The sequence below is a fragment of the Entelurus aequoreus genome, linkage group LG01 (genome assembly GCF_033978785.1).
Source record: "Entelurus aequoreus isolate RoL-2023_Sb linkage group LG01, RoL_Eaeq_v1.1, whole genome shotgun sequence".
Classification (NCBI taxonomy): Eukaryota; Metazoa; Chordata; class Actinopteri; order Syngnathiformes; family Syngnathidae; genus Entelurus; species Entelurus aequoreus.
In genome coordinates, this window is record NC_084731.1 from 49,161,995 (window position 1) to 49,186,947 (window position 24,953).

A 24,953-nucleotide genomic window follows, 5' to 3' on the forward strand; every position below is an offset into this window, starting at 1 on the left:
TGACTGTTTTGCGAATGCTTGTGAACAGTTTGGACTTATAGTTAGCCTGCAGAAAACCAATGTCAGTGTTCAAGGTGCTGCAAATCCTGCTATCAAGATGAATGGTGTCACTTTAGAAGTAGTAGATAATTTTATATACCTAGGCTCGACAATCAGCAATAAACTCTCGCTTGATGTTGAACTTGACAGGAGGCTTGGAAAGGCAAATACCATCATGGCTAAACTAGCAAAGCGAGTATGGGAAAACAACGCTCTTACTCAACATACAAAGATCCGAGTTTATCAGGCCTACATTCTCAGCACTATACTCTACGGAAGCGAGACCTGGACTACTTACATGAGACAAGAGCGTCGACTTAACGCTTTTCACATGCGGTGCATCAAACGTATCCTTGGTATTAGTTGGCAAGACCATATTCCACACAGTGTCATTCTTCAGCGGGCTAATATCCATAGCGTGAACTCTCTTCTTAGCCAGCGCCGTCTTGCAAATCCTTTTCAACTTATATTCAATTGAATAGACTGCAAAGACAAGATATTTAATGTTGGAACTGAGAAACACATTTTTTTTGTGCAAATAATCATTAATTTAGAATTTAATGGCAGCAACACATTGCAAAAAAGTTGGCACAGGGGTATTTTTACCACTGTGTTACATGGCCTTTCCTTTTAACAACACTCAGTAAACGTTTGGGAACTGAGGAGACACATTTTTTGAAGCTTTTCGGGTGGCATTCTTTCCCATTCTTGCTTGATGTACAGCTTAAGTTGTTCAACAGTCCGGGGGTCTCCGTTGTGGTATTTTAGGCTTCATAATGCGCCACACATTTTCAATGGGAGACAGGTCTGGACTACAGGCAGGCCAGTCTAGTACCCGCACTCTTTTACCATGAAGCCACACTGTTGTAACACGTGGCTTGGCATTGTCTTGCTGAAATAAGGAGGGGCGTCCATTATAACGTTGCTTGGATGGCAAAATATGTTGCTCCAAAACCTGTATGTACCTTTCAGCATTAATGGCGCCTTCACAGATGTGTAAGTTACCCATGCTTTGGGCACTAATACACACCCATACCATCACAGATGCTGGCTTTGGAACTTTGCGCCTATAACAGTCCGGATGGTTCTTTTCCTCTTTGGTCCGGAGGACACAACGTTCACAGTTTCCAAAAACAATTTGAAATGTGGACTCGTCAGACCACAGAACACTTTTCCACTTTGCATCAGTCCATCTTAGATGAGCTCAGGCCTAGCGAAGCCGGCGGCGTTTCTGGGTGTTGTTGATAAATGTCTTTCGCTGCGCATAGTAAAGTGTTAACTTGCACTTACAGATGTAGCGACCAACTGTAGTTACTGACAGTGGTTTTCTGAAGTGTTCCTAAGCCCATGTGGTGATATCCTTTACACAATGATGTTGCTTTTTGATGCAGTACTGCCTGAGGAATTGAAGGTCCGTAATACCATCGCTTACGTGCAGAGATTTCTCCAGATTCTCTGAACCTTTTAATGATATTACAGACCGTAGATGGTGAAATCCCTAAATTCCTTGCAATAGCTCGTTGAGAAATGTTGTTCTTTAAATGTTGGACAATTTGCTAATGCAATTGTTCACAAAGTGTTGACCCTCGCCCCATCCTTGTTTGTGAATGACTGAGCATTTCATGGACGCTGCTTTTATACCCAATCATGGCACCCACCTGTTCCCAATTTGCCTGTTCACCTGTGGGATGTTCCAAATCAGTGTTTGATGAGCATTCCTCAACTTTCTCAGTCTTTTTTGCCACTTGTGCCAGCTTTTTTTAAACATGTTGCAGGCATCAAATTCCAAATGAGCTAATAGTTGCAAAAAAATAAAGTTTTCTAGTTCGAACGTTAAGTATCTTGTCTTTGCAGTCTATTCAATTGAATATAAGTTGAAAAGGATTTGCAAACCATTGTATTCTATTTTTATTAATCATTTGCACAACGTGCCAACTTCACTGGTTTTGGGTTTTGTACAACACACTTTTACATAGTTCAAGGTTTTAATAGTACTTGCTAAATACAGGCTTAAAACATAAGAAAACACCCACTGGTGCAACAGTTCCCCAAAGTGTGAACACTCTTTTTTAACCGCAGACAAATGAAAAGATGTAATCTGATGCGGGAGTGTTGGCTTTGGAAATTAAAATTTATAGGGTGATTCCATCAATTATTTACTCAGATTTGAGCGATTCGATTATTTCTTTACTCGGTTGGATCGAAAAATCTGACCGTTATGAACCACCACAATTTATATTCTTGATTTCTTTTTAGTGTTCTTAAAGCCAGAAAGTTGCCATTTGAAATGACTATAGTTTGGTATAATGTCTGTTACCTACTTTTTTTCTACAGAATCAAACAACTGAATGAACATCCTCCAAGTTTGCAAAATCCATCATTTTTGCCAGAATTTGTGTTTTATCTTTTTTAGTTTTTAAACCCATCAATGTTTTTATTTATATTTGTACATCTATTTGTTAAATATTTGTAAATGTAGTTAATTTTTAAAGCACTTAAGCTTTTGTTTTTAAATGTGTTTTGTGAAAAAAAAAAGACAAAGTGCTTTGTAAATACATTTTGACTTATTCATGTATTCAGCGTGGTTGGCGGGTTTGTTATCATTATTTTGTTATACATCTAATATGCAGTTTTTGCCTCAAATTTAAGTGTACCTAATGAAGTGTCTGTTGAGAGCATTTCAAGTGTTATCAGTACCGATATATAGACTAGGGGTGCACAAAAACAAATATCAGAATCACAATGCTTCTACATCCAGATTCTAAATCGCCTCATGATTTTTTTTTAAATCGATCAAAAAAAAAAAATATATATATATATATATATATATATATATATATATATATATATATATATATATATATATATATATATATATATATATATATATATATATATATATATTTAAAAATAAATGTGTGTAACAATAAATTTTAAAACGTTTGTATGCCATCTCAATGCAAAACAGAAGGAAATTTCGTAACGTGTTTTAAAAAAGTTTCATTATAAATATTACTGTATACCAAATAATACATTGAGAGAATCGGTTTGAATCGAGAATCGCGTTGAATTGAGAAACGATTCTGAATCAAATAGTCACCCCAGGAATCTGAATCAGATCAAACTGTTAGGTGCACAAAGATTCACACCTCTAATATACAGTGGACTAATAAAACACATGTGACATGGTTAATTTATTCAACTGATTTATTCTTAAATAACTAAAATAATTAGCACACAATATAAATATAGAATAGTAAAAGATCAGGCACTACCGTATATTACTGTATTATATAAATATAATTTTTTTTGTGAAGACTTAGTGCGTCGTCCTGGTTTTAAAGCGCACCAACAAGTCTCCCTGTGGTTGCAGCATCCCAAATCCATAACGACTGGCGTTTATCTCTGGCATCTTGGCGTTTATGTCACATAATTCCAAATCCATGTTTAACACCAGGTAAACAAACCTGAAGGATGATAAAGCAACAACAACAACAAAAGAATAAGCACCAGCAGATTTCAGATAATGCTGCATTAATTCCAGGGCACTCACCGTCTGATGGTATTGATGGCAAACTGCTTTCCCACGCAGCCATTGGTCCCTGCTCCCCATGGCATGGTGTAATATTTCAGTTGGCTCCCTCCTTTGTAAAAATCCCTTCTAGAAGATCCATCTGCGTTCAGAAAGCGGTCAAACTGGAACTTCTGCAAACACATTTTCAGTTGGATTTATTCAATGCATGCTTTTGTCTAGGAGTACATCCACCACAGTTTTAAAGCCACCTTGCTGTGTCCTTCCCACGCCAATTAGCGCTGATTCCTTTTCCTACGGGTAAATTAATCCCTCGGTGGATTGGGAAATGACTACTGATTTGTGTGGGCATCTATTCCTACGCCCCCAAACAAATGCTAATTATACTGAACCGACAAAAAGGATTAATAGGTGATGATGGGCCAAATCTAGTCCACCAAACATCAGTTATGGACCAATGTAACTTAGGACATGTAACTTAGGACCCCTGGTGAAGATGAAGCAGAGACAAGGGGACAAACCTGCGGCTCAGGGTGGATCTCAGGGTCCATCTGAGGGCTAGTGAACGGGAACAAGCACACCCGGTCTCCTTTTCGCAGTTGGTACTCTTGTCCGTTAGCCATTTGAATGGTCTTACCCTGCAATACCTCTCTGGTGATAAAGGGGGCAGCGGTGAGTCTAAGTGTTTCTTCCAAGGCACTGTCTGGAAGAGCAAAGACATGCGTGTTAATTCATCCACTTCCACTTCCGTCATTTGAGTGCATGAGTGTGTTTATACTAAGGAGTACTGCAACATGCAGTGTAGCGCCATATGTAGGCTAAATAAATAGTAAGTGCGCAGTCTGGCAGTTCATTAATGGTAGACTAATTCCACTGTCAACCTGGAATTCAAATTGTTGGAACTGGAACCTCTTCCTTCCTCGTGACCAAAGCCTGCCATCACTTATCAGGACTCGCGGGAAATTGGACCTGGCACGTGCAGCCAAAATGTAGCTTTCGACCAGTAAGCCTCCCTCACTGCTCTCTTCTGGCAATGGTAATGATCCTTCCGCAGGTTCGGATTCAAATATAAAAATGGGGCGGCGTGGCAAAGTTGGTAGAGTGGCCGTGCCAGCAATCGGAGGGTTGCTGGTTACTGGGGTTCAATCCCCACCTTCTACCATCCTAGTCACGTCTGTTGTGTCCTTGGGCAAGACACTTCACCCTTGCTCCTGATGGCTGCTGGTTAGCGCCTTGCATGGCAGCTCCCGCCATCAGTGTGTGAATGTGTGTGTGAATGGGTGAATGTGGAAATACTGTCAAAGCGCTTTGAGTACCTTGAAGGTAGAAAAGCGCTATACAAGTATAACCCATTTATTATCATTTATAAATACAGAAACCCTATTTCGACATTTATTTTCTCTAGATCAGGGTGTCGCTTGGGGACCAATGGCGGCCATAGCTCATTTTCAAATGGCCCGTGGCAAAGATTGAAAATATACTGAACAAAAATATAAACGCAACTTTTGTTTTTGCTGCCGTTTTTCACGAGTTGAACTCAAAGATCTAAAACTTTTACTACATACACTAAAAACCTATTTATCTTAAATATTGTTCACAAATCTTTCTAAATCTGTTTTAGTGAGCACCTCTTCTTTGCCAAGATAATCTATCCCACCTCACAGGTGGCTCTGCGTTTGCTCGAAACACAAGAAAGAAGCACCTCTTACTGACTTGGGATTGGTCAGACCATGCCGAGCTCAAACACATGGTTATTTTCAATATGATCTACAGTATATATATATATATATATATATATATACGGGGGTGTGGTCTGGGCGTGCCAAGCCACGCACATGTGGATTGCAATGTAACAAAGTAATGTGCTTGGATTTGTGCATGCAAACACCTTCATACATCTGAATTTTTACTTGTGTATGGCATTTTCTGGATTTGATCGCACATCCATATTTAGTAGGAAAGCCACGCAACTGTAGGTACACATGGGGCCCTAAATGTCTTAATGACTCCTTTATGCAAATGTAGTTTTCTTTTCGTGTGACATTCATTCTTTGTCAAATCAGATATGGCTCAACTGGGATGTTTACCTACCAAAGACAGGAGTGTTTCCAGGAGTGCCGAGCAGCGAAGCTTCTGACGTTTCCATTTGTGAAATCTGCTTGAACTCCCTCCGCACTGCACTCAGCGCTTCAGGATTTGTCAGTAAGAATCCCAAAAGCCAAAAGGCAGCCGGGCCGACGTTACCCTGGGAGCAAACAACACAGAAGAGTTGACCATTGCCGTCTGTCTGACTCACGCTGCTGTTGCATAGCGACAGCGCAGGTGCTTGTTTGGCAAAAGCAAACAGGAGCACAATGTGACATTCACAGTGCTCAGACGACAAAGGCACACAAATTTTACTAAATCTTAAACCTCATTTACTGAAAAAAAGAACAAGTTCTTCCTTTGTCTCATTTTGGCAAGTGCAGCATTTGTTTACATTAACATGATTTGAAACCTAAGGTCGAACACCAGCTTATTTACAATCTTTAAAAAAGTAGAATTCATGTTTATGACACAAAGGATGCAACATTGCAAATTGTCATATTGATTGCAGCAATACAGAACATAGAAAACGTGTAAAACGCTACTTTTGTTATATTGATGATCATAATTCCGGGGGTTTGTGAATGCAACCTCGTTTAGAGTAATTGTCATTGGTGCATAATGAGGAAGTGCTAGCTAGCCAAGCACTGCTAGGTGCTACGAGGGCTGCAGTTGGAATGTTAAAGTTCATTTTAATTTAATTTTTTTCATTTATTTCAGGCAATGACATAAAAAAAGTACAGGGTAGACAATACATAATATAAATTAACATAATGCAAAAGGTAATGTACAGTATGTAAGCATGATGATCCAGTTGCCAATAGCTGTCAATACATTTAAAAAAAAAAGCTTCAGACTCTTGGTGTTTCTGTCGGGACGCTACATTACTTACAAAATTCATTCAGCACCGAAAGTTTTTTTTTTTTGGTCTGTGAACTTACGCTTACACTGGCACCGGTGCTATTTTAGAACCGGGGTTCGGTGCCTATCCCTAGTCGTATTAGTACATGTGACTACAGCTGAAAATAAAAGCAGCTTGTGCAATAGTAATACATGCTTTAATGTCAAGAGTCTTCAAAAATGTCAAATAAGACCAGAAAAATTTGATAGATTTGTCACTGGATGCTATTTAGAATAGTCAGAAAACTCGCTAAGTTTGCAACATTGACCCCTCCTGCTATGTCTTCTTATTATCTGGCAGACCAGGGCCCTCATGTCTCAAGCTTGCATATGACGTTGAAATGTGCGCTGCCTCAGTGCAACTCCATAGCTGTCGCACTCACGTTTCTACAGGCTGTGGATACTTTAGCGACACACAGAGAAGGTGCTGGGTAACAATTCACATAAAACAGTGACAACTTTTACTCCTCAGACTGATTGATGTGCCCATCAAAACATATGAACAATCTGCAGCACCAAATAGTACGACATGTCTGAGAACGCAACAGACGGATAATCCTTGAAATCAATTGACAAATATTTTTTTGATAACATATAGGGATATATTCCATTGTATAGTCTGCATTTTTTTGCTTGTATCTGCTTTTAGTGGTAAGCTCTAAGTCCCTTGCGTACTCAAATTGTTGGCACACTGTTTGCGGCACAGCAGCCATTTTGGTTTGGTGGCCCACCACTTTGTTTACTTCCGTTAAAAAGTCACATGACTGAATACAACTTATTTTTACTTGAGTATGACATTTTCTGGATTTGATCGCATGTCCACATTTAGTATTTTTTTTTAAACTCACTTTTGTATCTCTACTACAGCGTCCATTGCCATAAATTATGGAAATGAGGCATTTACATCATCTAGTGCAGGGGACTCAGACACGCGGCCCGCGGGCCAATTGCGGCCCAACCCTCCCGATTTTTCCGGTAGACTCCCGAATTTCAGGGCAACCATTCTCTCGAATATCTGCCGATTTTCACCCAAACAACAAAATTAAGGGCGTGCCATGATGGCACTGCCTTTAGCGCCCTCTACAACCTGTACGAACAGCGTGCCAGCCCAGTCACATGTTGTATTTGGCTTCTGTACACACGTAAGTGACTGCAAGACATACTTGATCAACAGCCACACAGGTCACACTGAGGGTATCCGTATAAACAAGTTTAACACTGTTACAAATATGCGCCACACTGTGAACCCACACCAAACAAGAATGACAAACACATTTCGGGGGAACATCCGCACCGTAACACAACATAAACACAACAGAACAAATACCCAGAATCCCATGCAGCCCTAACTCTTCCAGGCTACAATATACACCCCCGCTACCACCAAACCCCGCACCCCCAACCCTGCCCCCCACACATCAACCCCCCCTCCGTGCATCAGTTGAGATGGGCGGGGTTGGGGGGGTGGGGTTTGGTGGTAGCGGGGGTGTATATTGTAGCCCGGAAGAGTTAGGGCTGCAAGGTGTTGTGGGTATTTGTTCTGTTGTGTTTATGTTGTGTTACGGTGCGGATGTTCTCCCGAAATGTGTTTGTCATTCTTGCTTGGTGTGGGTTCACAGTGTGGCGCATACTGTGACGCATATTTGTAACAGGGATAAAGTTGTTTATACGGCCACCCTCAGTGTGACCTGTATGGCTGTTGATCAAGTATGTTTTGCAGTTACTTACGTGTGTCTGCAGAAGCCTCATACAATATGTGACTGGGGCGGCACGCTGTTTGTATGGTGAAAAAGCGGACGCGACGACAGGTTTTAGATGACGTTAAAGGCAGTGCTATCACGGCACGCCATTAATATTGTTGTCCGGGTGAAAATCGGGACAAATCCGGGAAGATGGTTGCCCCGGGAGATTGTCGGAAGGGGCACTGAAATTCGGGAGTCTCCCGGAAAAATCAGGAGGGTTAGCAAGTATGTTGCTAGGGCGGGATAGCCATTCAAAGAAGGTAAATTCATTAAAAAGTGCATGTTAGATTTTTTTAAGAAATCGTTTCTTGCGGCCCAGCCTAGCCCAGTTTCTGCATCCAGTGGCCCCAGGTAAATTGAGTTTGAGACCCCTGGTCTAGTGACTTCTAGCAACTTTTAGGACAGCCAATGGCTATTTTCCTTGCTGAGGAGTTGACAACACTGCAGTTAGCGTTAAATATATCTGTGGCGGTCCAAATGTATTTGTGGTAGGACGCAACCAAAAAATCAATGTAGAACATAAAAACTGGAAAATCCTCTTCTGTCCTGCTCACAGAACATTTTGCCGTGCAAAAAAAAAAAGTACACAAGACGAAAGCTTTGTGCTGTCATTGTTCAGTAGGAATGGAACAATAATGCTGAACTTCAGCCAATTTGTTACTTTAATTTATTTTAATAATGTTTATGTTTCGTTTGAAAATTAGTTGAAGTTGTTCACACAAAACCTCAGCAGTTTTTTGTTTTGTATTTTATTCCCTTACTGTACCCAAAATGAACAAATCTGTGACCTTAAAACAGAGGTACAGACCGAAGTCTGAAAACAACGTACCTTTACAGCCCTATAACGTAAATGTTAGGAGTGGGAATCTTTGGGAACCTCACAATTTCATTCACATTCTTGGGATGACAATTCGATTCAGAATTGATTCTCAATTAAACCCGACTCTCGTAATATGTTATTTGGGATATAAATTATAATAAAATCTTTGAAAACAGATTACAGCTTACAATAGCTCCTCTTGGCTGCTGACATTATACATGCAGTGTTGGCCTAAAATGTCTTTAAAAAATGTATATGTATAGAAATGACTGATGAGTGTTAATCTAATATAAGAAAATTACAAACCAATCATAGCTTTACAATAAAAATATACAAGCAATTGAGAAGACATTCAAATGTAAACCCATGCAATTAATCACAAAAAATTATCACATGAATCATTTATAAAACCGAGATTAATCACGCAATTTATTTTGTTCACACATGCTCCTTTACGTTAAGCGTGGATTGTAATATGAATAGTGGCGCAGGTTGTTATATAGTCAGTGATCAGGTAAATGCATACGCCAGTACAAAAATAATACACACCTTGTCGGCAAATAATCCTTATGAATAAAATAACACAATGTTTCTCACGAACGTGTGTGACTCAGCGTTGCTGAAAATTTGCGATTCAAAAGTTGGCAATAAAGGAATGTGACAAGTGCAAAACAAAACGAATAAGCATCCTGCAGCGCGAAGTAAACACCTAATTAACATGTCGGATACAAAGAAGGCCTCCAGCAGGGCTGCAGGCAAGATGGAATGAGTCAAGATATTACATTAAGTGCAGATAAATGTGATTCAAATCGGCACACAGTTCACTTAAGCTGATATAGTGTTTGGTGAAAACATTTGGTTAATAATTTGCGGGTAAAACCATCTGTTCTTGTACTTTAGGAATTGTTCTTGTACTTCAGGACGATTGAAATTAATCATGAAAGTAGCAAATGAACAGTGACCTCATGTGTCAAAACAAAGTATTGCAGCTTGCTTCTAGCTCATTGAAGTTCATCTGATAAAAGGATACTGATTTAATTGCTTAATCGCATCATGCTTTAAAGCACGGGTTCTTAACCTTTTAGGCCTTGGGGCCCAACTATTGCAATACAGAGGGGCCCGTGGCCCACTCAAATATTAAAACTGAATTAGTAATCTTGCTACTGATTTTAATCATATTCTGTAATAATAGCTAACCTACTAAAAGTTTCCTACCTTGTCAAATGATATGAAATCAAGACTATTATTTATTAAACACATAAACCTTAGGCTTAGGTCAGGATGATTAGAAAAATAGGTACAAACAAAATATACTGCATAAGGGACTCATAAATATCCATCCATCCATCCATCCATGCTGGACTCTAAAAAGAGGTTCCGCAGCCTCCAAAGCAGAACCTCCAGGTTCTGTAACAGCTTCTTCCCTCAGGCCGTAAGACTCTTGAACGCATTAAAATAATCCCCTCAATTCCCCCTAAACATGGATTAACTCGCTGGAATATAAAGACAATATAACATACATCCATAAACGTGGATGCATATGCAAAAGTGCAATATATTTATCTGTACAGTAATCTATTTATTCATATCTGCACCTTATTGCTCTTTTATCCTGCACTACCATGAGCTAATGCAACAAAATGTTGTTCTTATCTGTACTGTAAAGTTCAAATTTGAATGACAATAAAAAGAAGTCTAAGTCTAAGTCTAATTTCCTACCGTTTGTCCCTTGCAGCTGAGATATGCTCCAGCACCCCCAGCGAGACTCATAAATAACTAACAAAAAATACATTTACCGGTACATACAATTATGTTGGCGTTAAAAAAAATAAAATTAATAATGAATATGTTTCTAAACTAAACTGTCAATAAAATGAAAGTGCAAACGAAAATACAGCTTCACCACTTAAGTCATATTTTTTGCCCTTAAACTTCTGTAACTTTGGGTCCAGACTTTATTTGTTATTGCCATTACTGTCACAAGAGGTGGAAAAGTGCATTACAACTAAGTACCACTTTGGCCCATATGGACCACAGGTGAGAAACAGATAATTTCGGCCGCCCAACAATGGGCCCCGCTCGTATGGTTAAGAAACACTGCCTTAAAGTGACCTTACACTCACCTGCGTGGCCCAAAGTTGCATCAGTATGGCCCTCCTCTGCATCTCCTCGTCCGCTCCCTCCTGCTGCAGAAGTTGCCTGTAGTCGTGAAGCCACGTCATGGAGGTAGAGTTGTCCGTTTGACCCGCTGGGGCCAAAAGTTCCCACAGCTTGTAACGGACACTTTGGGCTGTCTTCCTCTCCTCTGTTCAAGTACAAATCAGTGAATGAGTCACGACCACATTTCATCAGTCATCGTTTAAACAAGAAAAAGGTGAGGGATTTTGGCAGACGCCCCTGCGCTGCTGGTTTTTGACAGACAGACAGAGGTGTGGAGCACAGAGATGATGAAGAGTGACTCATCAAGTATACACAGAGGAAATTTGGGGGAAATTTCAGGATTAACCTAAAATACACTATAACTTTTAAAGGTGAACTTAATTTGATCTAAACTTCTGTGATTCTTCCAGTTTACTCTATTGCAACCTCTGCCGCCAAGAGAGCTCCAGTCCGGCACACTGCCGTGTTGTAATATCCTTTGAAATGTCCGTGAAGCACTACATCTCCCACAATCCCTGTACTTTGTTTACATTTTTCTGTCATGGAGCACTACACTGACTGTGAGAAAGTGGAGCTGCTCTAGCTGCTTGTTTTCCAAAGCAGTGAATTTAAGACACGGCTATTAAATGCAATGCGATACAATAAAAGGGAGTTTTATCAAAAATCCTCGAAAAAATTGTTGCACAGAAGCTAAATGAACACTTGGTGTCTAACAATCTCTGTGAACACTTTCATTCTGGTTTCAGGGCATATCACTCTGAGTCAGCCCTCGCAAAAGGGACTAATGATTTATTGCTAACTATGGATGCTGATGCGTCATCCATGTCGCTGCTACTTGATCCCTGCGCTGCTTTCGACACAGTCAATCATGATATTCTATTAGAATGTATCAAAACACGTATTAGTATGTCAGATGTAGTCTTTTATTGGTTTAACACCTATCTTACTGACAGGATGCAGTGTGTCTCCCATAAAAATGTGACCTCAGAGTATGTTAAGGTAACTTGCCAAGTTCCACACGGTTTGGTTCTTGGCCCTGCACTCTTCAGTATCAATATGCTGCTGCTAGGTGACATAATACGCAAACACGGTGTTTGCTTTCACTGTTATGCTGATGACTCCCTACTTTACATGATCAACACGCCAGATTGTAGTCATCTGGAGGCATGCCCTAATGAAATCAAACAATGTATTTCCAGCAACTTTTTGTATCTTAACGGTAAGAAAACGGAAATGTTGATTATCGATCCTGCTGAACTTATTGATTAATACCACCTTAACATTTGACAACCAAACAATTATACAAATAAACTCTGTAAATAATTTTGGTGTAGTCTTACCCAACTCTCTCATTTGAGTCACATTTTAAGAGTGTTTCTAAAACAGCCTTCTTTCATCTCTGTAATATAGCTAAAATGTGTCCTATTTTGTCCACCACAGACGCTTAGGTCATTATTCATGCATTAGTCTCGTCTTGATTACTGTAACACATTATTTTCGGATCTCCCTATGTCTAGCATTAAAAGATTACAGTTGGTACAAAATGCGGCTGCTAGCATTTTGACAGGAAAGATTGATCATATTTCGCCTATACTGGCTTCCTGTGTACTTAAGATGCGACTTCAATGTTTTATTACTTACGTATAAAATACCTAATGGTCTAGCTCCATCCTATTTTGCTGATTGTATTGTTGTACCATATGTCCCGGCCAGAAATCTGCCTTCTAAGAACTCAGGCTTATTAGTGATTCCCAGAGCCCCCCAAAAAAGTCTGCAGGCCATAGAGCGTTTTCTATTCGGGCTCCTGTAGTCTGGAATGCCCTGCCGGTAACTGTTCGAGATGCTACCACAGTAGAAGCATTTAAGTCGAATCTTAAAACCCATTTATATAGTACTCTATACTCTTTAAATAGGACAGATCAACTGGTCTAAAAAATGGGTCACTCTCTTTTCTACTCTGCCCCCCTCTCCTATGTGGAGAAGTTATCAGGCGGCCACAGATCAGTTTGCACGGAGGAGGCGCAAGAGTTGGACCACTCTTCTGTGCATCAGTTGGTGACGTCTCTGCGCTGTTGACTTGTCTACATGCAAGAGGAGCCCCTGCTGACCTCCCTATAGACTGAACTCTCACATTAATAACCGTATCCACTAGGCATTCATCGCATCGGTCACCCCGGGGTCGGGAGTCCCCACATCTGCGGTTTCTCATTGGGCCCTTTTCAACAGCAGGAGCTTGTTCAGGAACTTCCCCATTGTGTTTCCACCAACAACTACCCAGGGATATTTAGTCATTCAGGAACCTGTCAGAGTTCCTCCTATCTAAGTGGGACTTTTCCAAGCGACCAGGAACCTTTTCGTGGGCGTGCTGTGCTGTCGAACGCTGATTGGTTGAACACAGTTGGGGGTGTTCCTAAAACATATTTTTCAAACACACACCCTCCCCTGGAATATACACAGCAACTTGTTTATTTCTTATTTGTTGTGTATTTCTATTGCAAAAAACTTGACAACAGAGAGAAAAGAAATGCAGAAACTTTTGTAGGGCATCTTTGTGCTGAAGAATGCTGATCAGTGGAACTATTCAGTGATTTTACTCAGCAATAGCCTTTAAACTATATGCAGTTTATTGTTATTTATTAGTTTTTGTAAACTTAATTTCGTTACGCAAAGCTACAAGAAGTGAACAAACTCTTTTAAACGTATTTACGGAGGAGTATGAAGTCGGACTCGTAGAGGCGCTCTCAGCTACTTACTATTCTGACTTTGTTGGATAAATGTGAATTAAAGGAGGCAGCACATGAATGGAACGAAGGTAAATAACATCAAATATTAATTATTTACTTTATTACATGCTGTAAAAGTAGCCAATGACAGTCCATTGGCGTAGTTATTAGCATTAACAGAATGCTAATGCTAACAAGCTATGCTAAAAGCTGCTTCTTGGACATTGTGGAAAAAAGCCTGATTTTTTATGAACAATTACAGGCAACAGGCCACATTTATATTTGTGAACTTAAACGAAGAAGCATCAGAATAAAGTTAATTTGTGGTTAAAATATTTGTTTCTGTTTTCGATGTCAGTGTACCGTAACATTCAGTTACACTGAGTGTAACTGAATGTGGCGCACCGCCACGGCATTTTCATTGCCGCCACACCTTGAAATATGTTTTTTTTGTTTACGTGAAAACAAATTAAGGTAATACAATGTATTGTACCCGCCAGAAGAAGTCACATAAAGTACAACCCTATTTTTAAATTTTATTGCCAATCTTATGACAACACACGGCACAATTGTACAACTTTTGTCTCCGTGCTTCCCCCGGACACACAACAACACTTCATCATTCTCCGCCAATACATTTTCAGGCACGGACAGTGTGCTTGTGATCATGGGAAAAATTAACATCAAATCAAAACCACACGAACATATCACCACCAGCAGGTCGTTACAATATGAATGGAAATATAGCCTATAATTTGCGCACTATTGACAAATGATGCACCAAAAACTTGTCCACTAAAAATAAAACATATTTTTTGTCCTGTCCAGCCACTTAGGCAAATCATATTGTTGATGCAGATGCCAGTCAACCCGTCCACTGTCCGTGAGATCAGCCCGCAGGGCAGCCTTTAGAGAGCAATGAAACCGTTCACACAACCCGTTTGAGGGTGGTAGCGCAGTAGTGCGATGTAGCTGTACCCCCAGTCCTACAGCCATTGCATTCCACAGCTCTGAAGTGAACTGAGCTCCCCCGTCTGAGGTCAGGTCAGACGGTGTGCCAAACCGCTAGACCCAGTTAAAAATGAAAGCCCGAGCAAGAGTCATACCAAAGACTATAAAAATGGGACCCATTACCTCCCTGCTTGGCACTCAGCATCAAGGGTTGGAGTTGGGGGTTAAATCACCAAAATGATTCCTGGGCGCGGCGCCGCTGCTGCCCACTGCTCCCCAAGGGGATGGGTCAAATGCAGAGGACAAATTTCACCACATCTAGTGTGTGTGTGACAATCATTGGTACTTTAATCTTTAATCTTAATCTTAATATCATCCGTTGTTGTGGACGAGAGTGGAACTACCTCCGGTCATTTGGTAGTTCTGTCCACCATAGTGAGGCGATGAATGCACCCATGGGAGAAGGGCAGTGGACCCACTAGGTCCACATGCACATGGTCGAACTGCCGATCCGCCACCTGGAAGGGTTCCAGCGGTGTCCTGATGTACTGGTGGACCATGGCCTGCTGGCAGGACACACATGCGGCTGCCCACCCCCTGACATCCATCCGCATGCCTGGCCAGACAAATTTGGTGCGAACGGGCCTCACAGATGCCTTCACGCCAGGGTGAGAGAGAGCATGCACGGCATCAAGCAACCGTTGGCGCCAAGCCGCAGGAACCATAGGACGAGGTGGACCGGTAGATATTTCACAGAGCAATGTGGAACCATTGCCATGGCAGGGAACAACCACTAACTGCGAACCGGTTACCGCTGTGAGCCAGGCCTGAAGATCTGCATCTTTGCTCTGATCAGCTGCCATCTCTGCAAAGTCGAGACCCAGGTGTACAGCACTGACAAGCACCCGTAACAGACAGTCCGCTACTCCATTGCGCTTTCCGGCCACATGCCTAATTTTAATTGTGAACTCGGAAATGGATGCAAGCTGGCGTAGCCGGCGGGCAGACCATGGTTCTGAAGTCTTAGCCATGGTAAAAGTCCAAGGTTTGTAATCCACAAAAGCAGTAAAATTGTGACCCTCAAACAGAAACCTGCCAGAAACAATGCCAGGAGCTCCCTGTCAAAAGTGCTGTATTTCCTTTCAGCTGCCCTGAGTTGCCTGCTGAAGAAGGCGAGAGGCTGCCATGTCCCCGCCAATCACTGCTCACAAACCGCGCCCACGGCTACATTTGAGGCATCAGTAGTGAGAGCCAAAGGAGCAGTAGAGGAGGGATGTGCTAGCAAAGTTGTGCTGACCAGAGAAGACTTTGTGTCTTCAAACGCTTGCAGCTTGTCAGAAGACCAGTTCACCTCCTGTGAACCTTTCCTCTCCTTTAATGCCTCATACAGTGGGCGCATGGGATGAGCTGCACGTGGAATGAAACGGTTAAAAAAACTGACCATTCCGAGAAACTCCTAAAGCAGCTTGACAGTGAGTGGGCGTGAAAACTTGGGAAATTGCCTCCACCGGTGCAGGCAGGGCAACAGCACCTTGCGAGGTCACCTGGTGGTCAAGAAAGTCAATGTCTGTTACTCCAAACTCCAATCAGGTCATGTTTGTTAAACCGGCTTAACAGAAGCCATAAATGTTTCAAATGTTCCCCGGCTGACATACTGGCCAATAAAATATCATCCAAATAAACAATCACAAATGGTAAATCCCATAAACAGAGTCCATGAGCCACTGAAAAATCTGTGCTGCCCCCCACAGGCCAAATGGCATCCTCAAAAACTCAAATAATCCAAAAGGAGTCATTATGGCAGTTTAGGTACTTTATGTCCAACTCATGTACAATACCTGGTGGTAACCACACACCAAATCCACCTTTGAGAAAATAGACGCTCTAGCCAACAGTGAAGAAAAGTCCTGTATGTGCGGGATGTGGTAATGGTTTGGCGTGGTGACATTATTCAGTTGGCATAAATCCCCACTAGGCCGCCAGAGCCCACCAGGCTTCGGTACCATATGTGGAGGCGAAGCCCAAGGACTGTTGGAAAGCCGTACAATCCCCAGTCTCTCCATAGTGGCAAATTCCTGCCGTGCCAGGGCCAGTTTAGCAGAGTCAAGCCGCTGTGCCCGGGCAAAAACAGACGGTAGGACTGTAGGGATGAAGTGCTCCACCCCATGCTACGCGACCGCTGCCGAAAACATTGGTACAGTCATTTCTGGAAACTCTGCAAGAAGCCATTGATAAACATCCCCCACAGCGAGCATGTTGGCAAGGGCCAAAAGCTCCGGCCCCCCCAGTGTGCACGGAATAGTGGAAAACACGGGTCAATTAAAGAGCCATTCGAGACGTCCACCAACAGTCTATTTGCACACAAAAAATCTGCCCCCAGAACAGGTACGGCAACAGAGGCAATAACGAAGTACCAGGCTAACGTGCGGTCAGAAAACGAAACTGTCACTGACCTGGTGCCGAAAGTGCGGATGCTGGTTTCATTGGCGCCGCTCAGCGGGGGCCTGTGGCCATCTTCCAGCGCATCCACGGCTGTTGCAAGCAGGATACTCCGCTGGGCACCCGAGTCCACCAGCCAGCGGCGGCCTGACAAGCCGTCGGTGACAAACAGCAGCTTATCCACTCTGCCTGTGCTTCTGCTGCCACTGGGCACTGTCCTTGGCATTTCTCTGGCTTGGGAAAGCTTTGCCTTGGTCCCAAAACGGCGGCGGTAAAAGCATAACTCCGTCTCCCTGTGGCGACGGTCCGACACTGCAGCCACAGCGCCAGCATCGAGCTCCTCAGGTGCATTCCATTTTGGTGCAGGCAGCAGGGCTTGAGCGCTGAACTGGCGAGCAGCTAGAAGAATCCTGTCCGCCTCCTCAACCAAACCTCGGTAATCCTTCGTGGCGACTAACGGCGAGTTGGCAAGCGCCTGTGCGTACCGGGGGTGGTAGCTAACGGAGAAACAGCTGCACGAACAGGAACGATGCATCCCTGGAACCGAGCAATGCGAGCATATTCTCCATCAGCTCGGTAGGCTTGCTGTCCCCCAGGCCGTTGAGAGACAAGAGGCGCTCGGCTTGCTCGACGTCGAACAGCTGGTACAGCCGCAGGAGTAAAGTTTTTAATACACCGTGCTTGTCTGCCGCCTGAGGATCCCTCAGCCTGCCTATAACTCTCAGCGTCGCTTGAGCGTCCAGAGCAGCGACAATATAGTAGTACCGTGTCTCATCTGTAGTAATCTCTTGAAACAGAAACCGGGCTTCCACATGCTGGCACCAGGGCTCAGAATCGTGCTGCAAGAACTCCAGGAGTTTCACTGTTGCAGCAAACACGGCAGGAGCCACTACTGGCTGTTGTAATGACGCCAAGTCGTCAGGCATGACGAGACCAGCAGCGTTAAACATGTCCGCTAAACATCCAGGTCACCAATGTGGGAGTCAAGATAATGAGGCGAGAGAGCAGCAGTTCTTAGCCGGTAACTTTATTATTATTTTACTTCCTTCTAAAACAACAATCCTTGCACCGGGAAGTGTGTCCCTTTATACCTGGTCACATGTGGTCTATCCACCAATCCCCAATGTGTTGATGAGAACATTCGGTGCCCCGTTACAGAATGTATGTACAGTATGTTTGTCCCCTAGTATGTGCGGGAGCCAAAGTACAGCCCTAGCCACCCAGAGACCCAACCCAAAACAGCAGGTGCAGTGCCCAGGGAACCAGGGACCACCGGCCTCACACAGCCAGGCCAGAAACAGGACCCCCAGACCTCGGCCGACCATCCTGGCAGGGCCAGCTACAGGCCATAGACAGACGCGCCCAGCCGAGGACAAGGCAAAAGAGAAGCAGGGACAGCCAGCCCCAAGCCAGCGAGAGACCACAGCCCACGTGGACAGAAAGGCTGGACACCCCGCCTCGAGGGGCCCAGAGACTCCCCGCAGCCGGACGGGAAGACTGCCAAGTGTGACGTCATGCTTGCTGCAGCCCGCCTCTTTTATTAGGGACATTGAGGGACAGAAGTAGAGTCTCCAAACTTGACAACATTTTATAATAACACCGGAAAATTATGCTAGATTTTTTGCTAGTCGTTTTTAATGAAAAAAAGTAATTACAAGTTTCGAGACACTTGAACAATTCTCCAAGTAGATAGCAACAATTAAAAATGTTGTAAAATAATATAAAAAAACATGTTAATACTAATTAATAATACCAGATTTGTTTTTCAATGTATGCATATATTTTATAGCTTTTTAAATAATTTCAAATCATTGTAGCAAATTATGCGATTTCATCATGGTGACCACGCCCCCACCGCCACAGATATCTTGGCAATCTAGGGGCAACCCTGAATGTGGAGTTAATGAATGACAGGTTCTCACTGTGAAGCGCTTTAAGTGTCTAGAAAAACGCTCTATTGCTCTAATCCATTATATCTTTATGGTTTTGACTAACTTTTTGCACATCAGGGTGCAATTTTTTTTTACAATTAAGCCATTACATCAACCCTCCAATGCCACAAATACATTGCAGTCCTCTGGGATCCACTGTAATACTGTAAAAATATTGCCCCATGAAAACAAGCCAATTAAACTATTGATGGGTTCTTTATTATTGTTTAAAAGGCAGCATATTTAATACAGCTTTTCGACTGTATCCAAGTAGATTGCGCAAGTGTACCTAATGTTGTGACTAGCAAGTAGATGGGTTAGGGAACGTCACTATGGCAACACGAAACAAATGCTTTGATGAAGTCAAGGCAAAGTGCAAGCGTTGAGTAACCCTTCCTCCATGACTCATGGCATGAATTCTAACGGCTGGCGGTTAATAAGTCGTTACCTGGTTTCAAGGTGCCTCTTGCCAGCTTGGTTAGGAGGTTGTCAAACTTGCGGTACTCTTCATAGACGCAGGAAGGATCGGCACAGTTGTTGTTCGGTTCTGCTCCAAAGAGCGTCAGGTAACCCGCCCTGCACACAAAGAGTGACAACATGCAGGAAATCTTGTGATCGGAATTCTTCCACCAGCCCGCACAATGGAACGTCCTGGTGTTGCACATCTGGACACGTTCCAGGTGCCTCTGCACGCCTCATGTTTGCCGACTTATGATTTATTTCATGATAAAAGCTCTATTTTGATGCAGTCGAGTGGAGAAGAGTCAAACATGTCCAATAAAGAGCAGGGTCATCCTCAGTTTAACTTGCACTGTTTATAAACACAGCAACGCAAGGCTGGTTGGTAAGTATGCAGCTTATCTTAGAGCTGCCCCTACCCCCCTTCTCTTTCTTAACTTGGTTGCAATCTTTCATCACTGTGAGGATTGCGCCTGTGGGAAGGTGGAGAACTTACTTGAAAAGAACGCCATACGAGAAGTCAAACAGTCCCCTCTCGTTCCAGTATTTCTGGTTCGGAGACATCTCTGTTTTCAGCAAAGCCTCAAGGTGTCTGCTCATGGTAACGTTTAGGCTGGCCAAATTCATTCCCAGGAAATGCCTGGAGAGGTTAGAGGGGGCGAAGACAATACAAAAACGTTAACAATGATTTATTGGTGTTGTGAAAAAGCGGAATTACTCGGCGTCGCAATATCAGCGTTCAACCTGTTGACTTTGCCCTACCTACTTTTCCCCTCTGATAGTGTAACCATGAGGAAAACTTAGCACACTTCTATGACACTTTATATAGAAATAAGGAAGAATGTGGGGGGGGTCCACATCTATACTCCTTACCTTGTTGTTTATTAAACACACTTAAATAAATCCAACAAGTTCAGGACATTTGAAAAAATAGCTTACATGAAAAAAGTTGTACTTGTATTACCACAATATTTTCTCGCCTGATACATTTTTTCTCACCCGGCACAAATAGATTGGACAGTACTGCACGACACAGAAATAACAGTTAACACAGACTACATGGACATCAAAATAAATGCCTGTGCGTGAACATGCACCCCTATCTACATACTGCAAGACATGCAGGGTAACGCTACATTATATTTAGCAATTAATCAAAATATAACAACCCAAAAAAGGGCTACTGCCAACTTTTCCGGTCTTACTGGACACCTTTGGAGATTGAAATGAAAGTCTGTATTGCTCTTCTAAACACGCAGCTGGTCCTGCAGTGTAGGGCTGCAGCTATCCATTATTTTAGTAATCTAGATTAGTTTGTTCAATTAATCGAGTAATTGGATAAAACACACTTTACAGCCTCAATGCGTATTTTAGGGAAAAAAGTTAAAATAAACAAAAAATTAAATTCTGCTTGCCATAACCTTTAATCGTCATCAACATTGAAATTGCACTTTTAACATGTGTGCATTGATGAAAACAAAAAACTCCACGGCACAAACACACCAACTATTGCAGTGGCTGTGCGGAAACTATGTCAGCACATTTATAGTTGCGGGTCCTCCATGCAGTGCACGTTTTAGTTACACTCAAACCATTAATCAAAGCAAAATAAGTTAAATAAATTGTTTTATTCTGATCAAATGAATCAATTAATCACTACTGGCGTGTGACATAAAAATAAAGGAAGAAAAAATATATATATTTTCAAAAATATTGATACTGCTTTTTTATGTTTGTAAATGCGTTATGGTCATCAGACTGTGTTTAATCTTATTTCTGGAATAAACCCTAGGCCAATTAAAATTGAATGGCATTCCGCAATTGGCTTTTCAAACTAAAACAGGCCTCTAATTGGAGACTTCAGAGAAATTGCATCAGCTTAAGAAAAATAAAAACATTACTTTCAAAACTTGCTGAGCTAAGTTCAGTTTATGTTTTAGGGCAAAATAAGTAAACAGTACTGGGTGAGCAGGAAAATCCCACAAAATATTCTTCAAAAAATATTTTCTTGGGGAAAATAGGGCAAGGCAAAAACAAACAAAAGAGAAGGAAGGAGGAAAACATCTGTTCAAGTGTAGACACGTTGGACATGAGCAGGTACTGCAGCTCTAAAAATAGACTCATTTAAACACCAGAGAAACTGTTTCTAAGAAATTAAAAAGAAAACAAACTCCAAGGCGGAGTTGTAAGAACGTACTGTTTCATCAGCGCTTTTGTCCGAGCGGGTTGATGATGATGTGGGAGGCGGAGCTTGAAGATTCTCTCCATGAGTACCTCGGCATAGCGCTGAAAGTCCAGTGAGTCGCTGTCGTTTATCACACAGTCGTACGAGTGAGGGTCCAGCAGCACTGTCACATAGCACCCGGCAACACGCACCTGGACAAACATTAGCATATTTAGACATGAGAACTTTTTTCTGTAATTTAGACCTTTTAAAAAACCTAAGAAAATATGAAGTTTAGTTTATTAACCTTGCTCGATTTACTGGGACCAAGAAAAGTGTCTTTTATCAAACTCTTACCACAAATAATCCATATTGTCTAAATGAGGTGAAAATGATGATTGAAAGGACATGATGTCCATCCTGTCATTTTAATGTGTAATGTGAATGTAATTTAATGTGTAACTTTGCTGCCTCTTGGCCAGGACTCCCTTGAAAAAGAGGTTTTTAATCTCAATGGGTTTTTTTCCTGGTTAAATAAAGGTTAAATAAAACATTTGAAAAATGATGTACTAAATTAGTTCATTAAGAGAGCATGTTTCATTACTTTTGGCCATAATTGTTGTTGAACAAAAAATGATAACATACCAATATTGTCCTGTAAAGCAGTGGTCCCCAACCTTTTTGTAACTGCGGACCGGTCAACGCTTGAAAATTTGTCCCACGGATTATATAGGATCTTACAAAACCTGTATAAGATCCATGTTTTTTTCATTTTTTTAACAGAGATAGATTATGTAAAAAAATAAGTATTTGAACCCAACCAAGCAGCAATAATTGGGACCTGTTGTACGCCCATTAAACACTCTATTGGCTAGTTTAATGAGAAAGAGACCACTGTTGGCACAGTAAATGGAATAAATACAATAAATTATTGTGGGTCAAGGATGATTCTGAGAAAGGTGAGGCTTCCCGCTAAGTACAAAGAACAAATCAAACTTTCTAATACAAATGTAACCTTTATTCAGGTGACTTTTTCACTATTCTGTCAATATGCATACAAAATGACTTTACTGAGCTATTCAGTAAAACTAACTATTCTAGATATTTAACAAATGTTTAAACACTATGTATTTTGCACTAACTTCCTTGTGAGAAGGTTTGGGAAAAATATCAAAATACTTTATCATAAAAATATGCCTTGCCAGCCATCCCCGCTATCCCGAGAGGGACAAATGATAGAATATGGATGGCCTCTTGTAACAATTTTTATTTGTTTTGGAATGATTGTAACCAAAGGAGGACTTCCACACATCTGGCTGCGCAGGGTTAGTGGTGAGCAAGGCAGTATAGTAAAATAAGTTAACAGCTAAGAAATAGAGGGCATTTTATCTATGTTTAAATGGCCAAAAACCTAATACACTTTATGTTCAATTGCAATTAAGGGAAATAAATCATTCGAATTACATTGTTTTTTTAACTCAGTTTGTCCAAAGAATAATATATATAAACAACTTGTATCTTAATCTGCAAATTGATCAGTAAATACCGCAATATAGCAATACCATATTGTATGCTGACTGAAGTATCATGATACATATCGTATCGCAAAGTTCTTGCCGATACCCCAATTTAACATACCCGTATTTTTGGGACTATAAGTCACAGTTTTTTTTATAGTTTGGGTGCGACTTATACTCAGGAGCGACTTATGTGTGAAATTATTAACACATTACCGTAAAATATCAAATAATATTATTTAGCTCATTCACGTAAGAGACTAGACATATAAGATTTCATCGGATTTAGCGATTAGGAGTGACAGATTGATTGGTAAACGTATAGCTTGTTCTATATGTTATAGTTATTTGAATGACTCTTACCATAATATGTTACGTTAACATACCAGGCACGTTCTCAGTTGGTTATTTATGAGTCATGTAACATACACTTATACAGCCTGTTGTTCACTATTCTTTATTTATTTTAAATTGCCTTTCAAATGTCTATTCTTGGTGTTGAGTTTTATCAAATACATTTCCCAAAAAAATGCGACTTATACTCCAGTGCGACTTATATATGTATTTTTCCTTCTTTATTATGCATTTTCGGCAGGTGCGACTTATACTCCGAAAAATACGGTACTTAGTAAATTCTGATGTTTAAGACATTGTAATACCATTATGAAATAATACAATTCATCATGTAATACAGTAATAGTTAACAAATTACAATGAACTTTAGGGTTACATAGTAATTTAGACAAATACTCTGATACATTGATTTTGATGCTCAACTAAAGGGTTTTAAATAGATGTTTATGAATGTAAATCTTCTAAAAACTTAATTTACATGAAGTTCTGTCGATAAATCAACAGCAAAAAGAATCATTTCAAACTACTCACAGTGAAGATATCGCCATGCTTCAGCTTCATTCGTCTTAAGAATTTGGCAGCATCTTTTCCAAATTCAAGTGCGTGTCCCAGCCATGGGATAGCGCCCTTGTCTAAAGGTGGTTCACCCTGGGACCTGAAAAAGAAAGTGAGTCATCAAGGCAGAAAATCATCAAGGGCATCAACTGGTGAGATATATGCTTGCCGGATTAGTTGTACAAAAACATATTAATTGCTGAGGTAATCATATGAATCTATATTTTTGAATGGACATGACAAATAAAAAAATAATAAACTAACCTGGATCTGAGTGTGAGCAGGAAATAAAGAAGTACAACATGAACCAGCAGGAAAACAGTCCAGATCATCTCGTGTGTATACCTTCTCGCCCTCTAGCTTGTGTGTGCGGTCCGTCAGTGCAGTGAGCTCTTTTTAAGACACTTCCGCTCCCTAGTGATGTTACAGCACGCCCATGTGTTGGTTTTTTGTTTGCTATAGAATCCTACTTCTTGTTAGTCACAGGCAAACAAACACATTGAAATGACACTGGATTACCTGAACAAACAAAAACTAATAATGTTTACTACAAAATAAACATACTATATAGTCATTTGATTA

At 41.3% G+C, this 24,953-nt stretch overlaps 1 protein-coding gene across 1 annotated transcript; it reads right to left on the reverse strand.

Annotated features, from left to right (window-relative positions):
- Positions 1-3,244: 3,244 nt before the first annotated feature.
- LOC133654089 (prostacyclin synthase-like) lies at positions 3,245-24,875 on the reverse strand. The gene is made up of 10 exons (XM_062054097.1): positions 24,636-24,875; positions 24,348-24,471; positions 21,979-22,157; positions 20,278-20,421; positions 19,771-19,898; positions 11,242-11,423; positions 5,663-5,816; positions 4,093-4,274; positions 3,593-3,744; positions 3,245-3,506 (listed from the first exon to the last, which is right to left on the reverse strand). The coding sequence occupies exons 1-10, from the start codon at positions 24,701-24,703 to the stop codon at positions 3,359-3,361; spliced, it is 1,461 nt and encodes a 486-aa protein (XP_061910081.1). The 5' UTR covers positions 24,704-24,875; the 3' UTR covers positions 3,245-3,358.
- Between the last annotated feature and the right edge of the window lie 78 nt (positions 24,876-24,953).

Coding starts and splice junctions, on each gene's coding strand:
- LOC133654089 (XM_062054097.1), bottom strand. CDS start 24,703: ATGATCTGGACTGTTTTCCTGCTGGTTCATGTTGTACTTCTTTATTTC. Junction 22,158..24,347: donor AGCATGGCGATATCTTCACT/GTGAGTAGTTTG, acceptor ATGTTTGTCCAG/GTGCGTGTTGCCGGGTGCTA. Junction 4,275..5,662: donor TGGAAACACTCCTGTCTTTG/GTAGGTAAACAT, acceptor TTGCTCTTCCAG/ACAGTGCCTTGGAAGAAACA.